At 39.3% G+C, this 11480-nt stretch overlaps 1 protein-coding gene across 4 annotated transcripts in view; it reads right to left on the reverse strand.

Annotated features, from left to right (window-relative positions):
• Nucleotides 1-6090: 6090 nt before the first annotated feature.
• abcg1 (ATP-binding cassette, sub-family G (WHITE), member 1) overlaps nucleotides 6091-11480 on the reverse strand; it is a 31202-nt gene continuing 25812 nt past the window's right edge. For all 4 annotated transcript variants that reach the window (XM_071922942.1, XM_071922941.1, XM_071922940.1 and 1 more), the window contains 4 exons: nucleotides 10988-11088; nucleotides 8612-8770; nucleotides 7519-7637; nucleotides 6091-6319 (listed from right to left, as the gene is read on the reverse strand). In XM_071922942.1, the coding sequence (XP_071779043.1) occupies nucleotides 6091-6319; nucleotides 7519-7637; nucleotides 8612-8770; nucleotides 10988-11088 (608 nt within the window). The remainder of the gene's footprint in view (nucleotides 6320-7518; nucleotides 7638-8611; nucleotides 8771-10987; nucleotides 11089-11480) is intronic.

An 11480-nucleotide genomic window follows, 5' to 3' on the forward strand; every position in this document is an offset into this window, starting at 1 on the left:
CTCATCTGTGTTTATGTAAATATACAGCATATAGCTTGAGAGCCATATATAGTGATTTTCCCGTATTGCCCAGGATGAAAAAGCTAAATACGCTAGCCTATGTAGCTAACGTTAGCCTTGTTATGCAGTGTGTCCATGCTTCATAATCACTTGCAGATGCTACGGAGCCCCTCTGGGGTCACATGGTAGAAAAAAAAACTCGATGTGTAAATCCGTGCGAACGGATTTGTAAACTGTGCGAACGGATTTAGTTTACAAATCCGTTCGCTCTTTTTGTTGAACTTTCTTTGAGTCACTATGTTCACTGTTTGTTAAAATGACAATGATAACCCTTACTGCAAGCTGTTGCAGTTGTTAATTACTTGAATATGCTGTTGAGTATATTGTGTGGAAGCATATGTTGAGATGTTTAAGTAGGATTACTGCCTCAGATTGTTTAGAATTAAACAAGTTTACTGCAAGACATGCCCTTTGTGTGTGACACAAAATTATTTGCAACATTAATCCCTACTAGACTGGGCTTCATTTCGCAAAATCATCTTCAGGCTAAAATGATCTTAGTCCATGGAGTTACAATGGGACTAAGATCGTCTCAGCCTTAAGATGCTTTTAGGAAACGGGGCTTTGGTCTGCAACCACACTCTGAAGACCTACCTTGCTAGTAACACTCACCAAGAAAATGAGAATATCAGTCATACACGTTTGTGTAAACTGAATGCTATTAAGTATTTCTAATTTAACTTGTTACAATATGGATAAAAAAACAGCTGCTTTTGAACTAGGCTCAGAACAGGATGAAAGAAAAGGCATGAGACTGGAGGCATCATTCCATTTGTTTTTTTTTATTGGGCAATAACCTGTACAAAATCAAAGGCTGAGTCTGCCTAACACTGTAGTTTCACCTGAGAAAATTTGGACAAATCTAACATTTGGACTGAAGTGTCTTACAGAGGCTGTAGCAACTGTTTTCAGTAACTGCCTCATTAAAAGAAGTATAAAGGACAAAGGATGGGTCACCTTTGCAGCTATGTGTAACTACAATACCTTGGTTACCGGCTAAATGATGGACAAACTTATTGAAACGTATTGAAACATGTTTATAAAGACAGTTGTAAATGCTGAGTGTTTGTTGCAGAGGAGTGCTGAGTTGAGATAAGAGGATCTGCAGGGAGCAGCTGCACAGCCGGGAGCAGGATGGCCACGCATCACTACAGGAGACGTGAGGGAAAAGAGGGATTTTAATTCAACAGCTCAGATCATACATCAGCTGCTGGAGCATCTACACAGAAACATTTAGACATGCATAGCACCAACTCCTCCTGACTCACAGTATGCATGTACCTGGACCGGGGAGGGGACTTCTCAGCTAATCAACTTTACAGTCTAACTTCTACAATCTGACTTTGTTTTTTATTTCAATCTGTGCAGCAGCTGCATCTGCAAGTGATTATGAAGCATGGACACACTGCATAACAAGGCTAACGTTAGCTACATAGGCTAGCGTATTTAGCTTTTTCATCCTGGGCAATACGGGAAAATCACTATATATGGCTCTCAAGCTATATGCTGTATATTTACATAAACACAGATGAGTTGGCGGTGCCTCTGCCAAATGTGCATTTAGAGAGAAAAACCGACGAGACTCACCTACACCCGCGGGATCTGTGGGCGGCCATGACCGGATGTAATCCTTGAATGCAGGCGTGACGATAGGCGAGACAAGCGGCCCCCGCCAGCCAATCAGACGTAAGTTGAGTCGGGCGCTTATATAACAATAAAAGCGAAAAACAAGTTGTTTTCTGGTTTTGGTTTAATTTCTATTCCAATTGCCGATTTGAAGACGAAAACGGGAAAAACTGAAAAACAAAAGAATGCATTGTATATTTGTTTATCCTGTTATCAAACAAGTTGAACACAGCTTTGGACGGAGGGTACACGGACCTGAGGAGATTATCAATGAAGTTGTTTAATGAAGCTTGCAGAGTAGCCTACACCAAATTCCACCATTAAAACCGTTACGACATCTTTGTATGAACGACCTAATAGCGCCCCCTGTGTTTGGGGCGGTCTGTGAGAACAAACTCCCCAGAGGGTTTGACAAAGATTTGCATTGATACTTGCAATATCAATAACGCATACTTTCTCTATTTATAAGTTGTCAAAATGTATGACGAGAACATGATGCTTGTAAAGAGACTAGAGACTGAAGACAGCAGAATGAAAGTCATGGGTTAATGGACTGAGTGACTGATTATTGGCTACTGCTCACCTAGGCAATGCATTATGGGTCTCAGTGTGAAGAACAAAATTAGATTAGTTCCAAAATTAGATTTCTACCATTTGAAAAAAGTGACGGTCCACTCTGACACAATAACTGACAGCAAAACATTAACCCAAATGATAGTACTTTTTAAAGGATAGCAAATGAAAGAAATGTCCTTGGCTGACAAACTGACAGGACTCTTAAAGACCGGATCCTCTAGATTTTAGAAATATTGAATGATGAGCGTCAAGTTTTTTTTCTCTCCTCAAAATGGGAATATAGCATTTTGGATTAAAACTTTTCATATGCAGGTGATTGCACAGGAGGACATAAAACAGTCTGATGCTCTGGGCAGTGAACTGATGATTCTGAACAACAGCATCATTAGTTACTATAGCAACGGCCACACAGCAGGACTGATTATCAATAGGCAACTTGGGAAGAACATTCTCCACAAGGACACAAATATCAACTTGGCGTTCTTGGTTTTGATAATCAGCCCAGGACTGTGGAGCCAACATGGCTGACAGTGGAAACTTCTGGCTGGTTAACTACAGGTTCTCTTTCCTGAATAAAAGGTCTGAAACAGTCTCATATAGAGGCTTTGAGGTGACACACCACACCTTCTGGCGGCCATCTTGGAGGTCCTCAGCTCTGTGAACAGCTGACCATCACTGTCTTGTTGTTAACACATCTGATTAGCACACTAGCTAATGTATCTAGTAGCAGCTAGCGTTAGCATGTTCACATTAACATCAGTGTGTTTGCCGGCTAGTTAGCTAGCTAACAGTTTGTTCAGGTTAACTGAGCTGACTCTTCTCAAGCTACAACTCAGAGTGTTTTGGAGTAGAGACTAGGGCTAAAGACAAGACAGTTTACTGTGTCACAGTAACCAAATCCACCTTATCACACTATTCACTTTTACTGAGAACGTTACTGAATGGATCTACAGCCAGACCACAACAAGCTGACTCAGCTGCTCTCTGTTTTTAGCTGCTTGATACAGATTTACACTTTATTAACTAACACACAGTTCTACAGTGTTCCTCCATGATGGAGCCATGGTGGTTGTTAGCAGACTGGTGATAAAACTGTAAAGCCCCTATGTGTAGACTGATATGTACAGTAGCCTACAGTCTGCTGTACCCTGTGTGTCAGTGTGTACTGTTAGCTGTCAGTATGACCTATATATTATAGTAATTGTGATAAAGCTCCATGTTCCTTGTCCTGTCTGATGGGTTTGGATGTGATTGCTGTCTGATCCAAATTTATGGCACAACTGCAAAGCCTCTGTTCAAAAATAACAGAAAAATCATCTTTCCTGACCACACTGATGGGTTGGCTCTGGTGCAGAGCGATGATACACAAGTCACACTATCAGCTAAGGGACACGAGAAAGATGGACATCGTCTGCATCATGGATGGTTGAATGACAACTGAAACTATATCAAAACCACTTTAGAGAACATGGTGGGGTAGAAAGAGCAAAAATGTAATGAAAAAGCCACTGTTTGTTTTAGTTGGTAAGACCGCCCAAGTACATTGGCTCAGACTGTAGCCTGTGTGTCAGGGAAACTAGAAGTCAGAGTTTCATACCTGAGTTCACTGGACGGTAGATCATTTTAATGTCAACCTGGTTTTAGAACTTGATCACTGCATCACTGCTTTTACATGAAAACCATGCATTGTCCTGTGTTTGCAATGTCCATAACCCCAGGACCCAGACAGCCTGTTGTCAAACCTGTCATGTAATTTTGGAGGAAATGCGTGGGAAAACCAGAAGCCTTTCCTCCTTAAACAGTTTTTGGAGATACTAGTTTCTCGGCCAGCACCAGTGCTCCTCTGCTCCGCTAGCTGAAGTAAACAGTTAAAAGCTCAAGGAGCTAGGTGAGCTGCCATGTGGTGATGTCACTTCCTGGTATAGCCCTTATAAAAAGCGCTGTATGAAACTCTTTGGTATGGTTAACTGGACACACCTGCCATCAGGTAAAAATAACATGACTCCAACTTTGGTGTTTATTTCCTTGAACTGAGAGTGTCAGTGGTCATTTATGTTGAGTGAGTTTCAGGACTCTTGGGCCCTTGAGAACTTTTAAAAAATTGTAAAAGTGTATTACAAAAACAAATGGGTGTCAATAACAAAATAAGCATTCTGTCCTTCATTCATGAAAATATTTTGGGAAACATTGTTTTCTTCCAACAGCAACACAGCATCAGTCTGTGTGGACAGGATATTGTTGTCACTTCCCTTCTGTCTGAATGTTGCTTTCACATTTAACCAGAGCCGGCGCTTTAAAGTACCATAAATCTAGTTGTAGGCTGTTATCATAAGAGCCATTTGTGTCCCTAGCCATATTTTAAGAAATGTTAACCTGAATTCACATTGAATTGAATTCCTCCCTCCTTGTCTGTGCACCACTGTCCACACCACATTACCCCAACTAGACACCAGGGGCCGGATTCACCAGTGTGTTCTTAAGATAGATCTTAAGAAATGACATAAGAGGAAATTTTAGGAAGTTCTTAAGAAGGCTCTTAAGTGCAATTCCTCAATATTTTCTTAGTAACAGTCTAATTTCTTACGAATATCTTTAATTTTCCTACTTAAGAACTTCTCAAAATAGGGCCTGAATTAATTATGGTTAATAAACTTTAGGCTTACTGCCATTGAGGCTAGGAGACGAGGCTAGGAGACGAGGCTAGGAGACGAGGCTAGGAGGCAACCCAAAGTGCTTCCATCCACAAAACAATTGGGGAAAAACCTATTTAGGGCAACTAGAGCAAAGATTTAAACATTGGTTGCTGTTGTGTAAATATATGATATTAGAGGCTTACCTTTTCACTGTAGGAATTTTAAGACAGGTGAAGGGCTGTCTTAAAGTTAAGAAACAAATCAAATTTGAGAACTTTCATTTCAAGAATACCATTTATTCGTACGTTTTTTCTTAGGAAGAAACATAAGAAGAAAGTTAAGAAAATATATAAGAACTATTTTTCTTAAGACTAAAGTTAAGAAAAAAGTGGCACTTGAGAAGATTTTTTTTCTTAAGAAGGTTTTGTGAATCCGGCCCCAGATACACAGAGAAACCAACAGCATGTCAAACACAATTCCACATGCTCATGCAGGCTGTTTTTATTCTCAAGAGTTTGACCATATCTATATCACAAAAAAAATAAGCTTTCGTGACCCTCCACCCAGAAAAGGCAGACGTTATCCATTTCTACACGTGCTGGCAGGGGATTGCTGTATTGCTGTGAACGTACAGTCAGTCGGCACAGGGCTGTGGCACTGTTGAACCCACAGGAGGAGGAGACCAGCTCCGCCTGGCCCGTCCTGTCCTCACCCTGTCCTCCTCTACCTAGAGAGGACACAGAAACCAGTCTAGCCTTTAAACCCGCTCTCGGTTTACCTCTGCTTGCACAAAGCAAATCTACTGATTTAATTTAAGCTGATTTAACATCTAGAGGCCTCCAGCTTCACCTCACAGCCCGATGCTGTTTCCACTTTTCAAAATAAAGGTCAGTATCACCCATTGGTTTTTTTTTGGGAATAGGTGAACTGAACTTTCCTGCCAGCTGGTGCCTTGAGGCCCTGAACATCTCCTTGAAAATCTTCTTCTTTGTGTCATTTTTTAAGTGCTAGCCAAAGTAGACTGATGTGTTCACATGTAGACACACTACACGCTAACTTTGGACTAAAGACTTTGGCCTAAAGTGTTCTAATGCTGGGTGCATTAGATAGTAATAACAGTTTCTGGACACCATGGCTGGGATATTCTCCTCCTGTAACTCGTCTTCTTCCTCCTCCTCCTCCTCTTCCTCCTCATCTACCTCTCAGCACTGATCTTGTAGCGTAGGACGAAGTAAGCGATGAGCCGAAGGGAGAAGAAGAAGATGCCGAGGATGATAAAGTCCAGGTAGAGTTTGGCATCCACCATGTCCAGTTCCTTCAAGATGGCCTCCGACTTCTGGAAGTGGCAGGTGTCGTCCTCGTCGCAGTGCAGATCCTCTCGGTCCAGACCGTAGATGGACAGGATGACTCCCTCAAAACCATACCTACAACACAAGGGAGTATTTATATACTGTGCTCAACTAAATCAGAAATACCTCAGAACTTAAACTGTATTTTATGGTAAAGTGTTTCTTTCTTTCTTTAGCTGTTTCCGGCAGAGCTGCAATCATTTTCACTCCTCTGAATCCTCCACATCTCATCCTTAAACAAGACTCTAACAAGAGTCTAACAGAGATTTTAATTAGAAAAAAGAACAAGAAAATAGACAATTTGTATTTCTTTTAACATGTATTGTTAAAAAGGTGTATATGAAAGCATGGAAAATTGGCAAACAAGATGAAAGTCACATCTCATTTTGTTGTGACTGTGCTTGAGGTCAAGCTGGAGGTACTTGTGCTCTAAATATTTTTAAGTTAACTTCCATTTAGTAAGTTTACTGAATATCATTGGTGAGGAGGATGCTCACCTCAGCACCTAAGATAAAATAAACAGGACTGTCCAGAGGAAGACAGACTGGCTGCAGTATTCACCCCTTTTCTAAAGACAAGGGACATACCCGAAATAAAAATGGTGACTGTTCTTGAACCCGTAATCTTTCTTGATCTAATCTTTTGGGGTTTTTTTGTTGTAATTTTATTTTTTTATACATTTTACATACATTTTTTATTTGCACACAAAGGCCTCACCCCCCTCCCTCATACACTCCAACCCTAACCTCACATAGACATTAAAGAAGAAAAAAAATATATGCATATATAGATGCATATATATATACATACACACATATATTCACATATGCATATACACAGATACACACGCACACATACATAAATACACACATCAAAGGAAAAAAATATATAATAATAATAATAATCTTTCAAAAAACCTTTCAAATCAAATTTCTTGATCTAATCTTGATCTTTCCTGAAATGAAGTCTTGGGAGTTTGTTCTCCAAGTGTCAGAGTTACTCTAAGTGTTACTTAAACAGAGTAACAGAAGCTCAAAAACAGTGGAAATTGAATTTTTTTTCTCACCTAAAAGAAAATACATTTTTGAGCGTAAACAGCTGGAGTCTCCAAATGGCCTTTAGGAAATCCGCCTAGACATTACCTTAGAAAAAGCATTACCAAATGCTCATTTTTGGTGGTGTTGTTATCAGCTTTGAACCAGGATTTGGTCCGGCCTCTTCTTTGTCATGTCAGTGTTTATTATTTACCCTGAATGCCCCCCCCCCCCCCTTACCTGACGTAGGAGATGTAGGACATCCACTGCAGGTACCAGGGGATGGTGTCGAAACTGACGAAGAACCCGGAGAACAGCAGCACAGGGATGGCTGTGACCGGACCCACAAACGTCGCCACCTGCAGGAGGAAGTGCAGCAGAATGAAGTGAGCAGGGAGCTGCAGGTGTTCATGTCAGCTGTCTGTCTGTCTGTCTGTCTGTCGTCTGTCTGTTTGTCTGTCTGTCTGTCTGTCGTCTGTCTGTCGTCTGTCTGTCTGTCTGTCGTCTGTCTGTCTGTCGTCTGTCTGTTTGTCTGTCTGTCTGTCGTCTGTCTGTCTGTCGTCTGTCGTCTGTCTGTCTGTCGTCTGTCGTCTGTCTGTCTTCTGTCTGTGTGTCACTAACTCTAATAACTCTGATCTAATCTTCTCAGAATCAAACGGATATGGATAGGATCGCAGATATTTTCGTAGTTAGGTAAAACACTATTTTCTTTTTTCCTAATTGGCCAAAGCTTGTTGCTGCAGTCTGCTGAACTTGAATAGTATTTTAGCACTGTGTTAGGATTAACGCTTTTGTTGTTGTTGTTCTAATGACGCTTCGCAGTATTTCTGTTTTAGCGTATTTCTATGTGGCAGATGACCGACGCAGTGACTGTTGTCAGGGGGAGGAGGGCGGGGCTAACAGTACACTTCCTGTCTCAAGGAGAAAAGCTGCATATTGTAGCTTTAATATCCACAGGGCCTGCAGTACATGACAAGCACAATATCATATGTATGATTTAATATACATACATTAGCAATACATTTCATTCAATTTATATAATGTATGTATTGTTATGTAACTAATGTCAATACGATATGTAATGCGATTTGATGCTAATGCTAATGGTGATATTTGACAAAACCTTGTTCTTTAAGATGCTCATGTCCTTGTCCTTGTTTTTATATTTTTTATAGTTAGTAAAATATTTCTTTTTTAACATTCTGTCCAGAGACTGCAGATGAAAATTAGCCAATCTTGGCTAACTTACCTTTTAGCTGATGTTGATTAATGTGCATTGTCCCTGTCAAATAAAAAATAAAAACATATATTTGATTTTGCAGGACATGCTGACCTGCAGCGATGTGGAGGCGGCTCCGATCAGCAGCCCCAGGGACTGGGCCACCAGGGAGGTCAGGACCCCCAGGGACAGGAAGAGGAAGAACCTGGCAGCGTCCGGGGGCTGCGCCGTCATCCAGTACACGATACTGCAGTACACCACTGGGAATACTATCTGCAACACACAAGACACAGGGTAGTACCACCGAGGCTCCCACTGTGGCCCCGACCTGTTCCGTGACTTTCCTTAACTATGTCATGACCTAAGCTGTTCTTCCTTCCTGGTTTGTTCATTTTATTTTTAAGGCTGAAAACCATCTAATGCAATGAATACAAAGTGACCCTTTTAGAAAATTCCTTGATTTTCCCTGACTTCCCCAGAGAATTTATCTAATTCCCTGACTTTCCCTATTTGGAAAAAAAAACATTTTCCATGTCCATGATATTCAGAAATTCAATGTCCAGTACGAACTCTGTACCGCTGTCAAATTATATATCCAGCAGATAATACTGTAGTAGCCTACACCACTGGCCAGATTAAATTACTAGATTAAACTATCAAATTAAAAGCCTTTCTCCTCTGCATGCAGCTGTATGCCGGTGGGAAAATTATCTGGAATAGGAGACATATACAGAGACATATCAGATTAACTATCAGATTTAAAAGCTCCATTCAACCCATATACACAAAGATGTAAATATGCTAAAGGCTTGTCCTTGTGCATCTGATCACATGACTGCAGGCGACACAAAGAAAACACAAAGGAAGGTTTCCTCTGTTTGAACTAGTTTATCCTTCGCCGCCTCCTTTAGTTTTTAAAAGTATGTGGTAGTTCAACTCATTTAATACAATAACAGGTAAAAGAGCTTTTTTTTTTTTTTTTTACATATATATTACATGTATATTACTCAGTAATTACCAGTCTTTCTAATGCCATAACTAGTTATTACATATATTTTTACTTGGATGTTAGTTAGATGTTACTTAGTTATTTCCAGTCATTACTGCATAATTAATGGCCTGCAATTTAAAAGGTTTCCTAATCCTCCCCTGCAACTAATTATTTATTTATTTGATCAAACATAGTGCAATATTCAAACAATGCAATTGCTTACAGTGCAATAACTATATTCTGTATTTGTTTCTGATCTCATCTTTTGTTCTACTGTTTCTATTTTGTTTTTGAGTTGTTTATATACTGTTTTACATATGTACTGTTTTCTTGTTTTTTATATACTGTTTTTATTGGTTTATATTGTGTTTTATTCTTTCTGTCTTTAACAAGTACACAAGCAACCACTAAGCTATATTCCTTGTATGTGCAAATATACTTGTATAATGTTCAGAGGGTCTTTTCCTTTGATCCAGCCATGCAAATGATGCAGTACTGCAGAGGTTTGTGCTTTTACAACACAACGTTCCTGCTTACCCAGAAACACTCACAAATCAATCCAAAGTTTCCTTTGAGTTCACCTCACGGCACTAAAACATGAATTTTATTTGCACACCCTTTTGATTCATTGTTTTCATAAGTTTTTCACTCTTAAACTAATTGATTGACAGTATATGTGACAGCTAAACACAAGTTTCCATGTGCTGTCCATGTTCAGTTGGATCAAATCTTTAAGAATCTATATGAATACATCTAAAATGTATGTGAGCAAATATCTCATTTAACTTTACAGAAGACCCATTTTACATCAAAATCTTGATTAAAGGACCCAATATTTAATCATCCAAACAAAATAATTGAATGACCCTTATTACATAATATCTCTGACAATGTGCCTGTTTTCTGTGTTGGGTCACTTATCAACTCAAGTTAATTTTATTGTCCCAGATCAGTGAATCCTGAATGTGGCTTTAATAATAGAGTTAGACCAATATATCGGTTCACCAAGATATCGGGCCAATAACGTCCTGTAACTAAAACTGGATCTGGTCCAATCTGATATGACACAGTTTGATTGATTACATATGTAGAATTGATCAATACTACAATGGTTGTCTATGGGAAGCTCTGAACCTGAACTGATTAATGCAACACAAGTATACCTAAATATGTGATGTAATATTATGTCATGTTATGTTCTGTCGTCTTATGTTACATTATCTTATGTTATGTTATGTTATCCTCCTTCTCCTTCTTCTTCTTATTGTCCTGGCTCTCTGTGGACAGTTTTAGTGTCCCATGATGGTCTAAATGTTTCAGAGGCTTTTCCACCCAACAAGAATAAAATGGGGAAAACACTAAATACTTAAAATGGTCAGATTTAAGGATATTGAATTTATACATTGATATAAAAAAAATCAGCTACTTGTGACCTTCAAAAGCCCATATAGGTGGAAGCTTATAGTAAGTGTTTGAAGCAGGCCTGGTGCAGTGCGGACCTGGAAGGGGACGTCGGCCATGGTCTTGGCCAGGTAGTACGCCTTCAGACTGTACCAGTAGTTCAGATGCTCCCGCAGGAAGACGCCCATCTCCAGAGGAACTGCAGACCACAAACACAGTCTGTCCAGTTACAATTACTTTTAAAAATGTAGAAAGCAATTACATTTAAATCAAATAAAAAATAAAATTCACTAATAAATAAGCATTAAATAAAATTAAGTACATTTTTTTATTTTTTTTTTATTTTATTTGACTAGGATTTTAAACAATTTTCATGGCCTTTCTGTTGTATTAGATGGTATACACTGATGATTAAAACAACTAACTGTCTAGCTAACTAACTAACTGACTGATTGACTTATTAACTAACCAACTAACTGACTTACTAATTAATTGCATAACTAACTAACTAACTAACTAACTAATGTATTACCTACCTATCTAACTGATTTATTAACTAATTGGCTTACTAATTAAGTGACTAACTGACTA

This window comes from Centroberyx gerrardi, chromosome 6 (genome assembly GCF_048128805.1).
Source record: "Centroberyx gerrardi isolate f3 chromosome 6, fCenGer3.hap1.cur.20231027, whole genome shotgun sequence".
NCBI classification, from domain to species: domain Eukaryota; kingdom Metazoa; phylum Chordata; class Actinopteri; order Beryciformes; family Berycidae; genus Centroberyx; species Centroberyx gerrardi.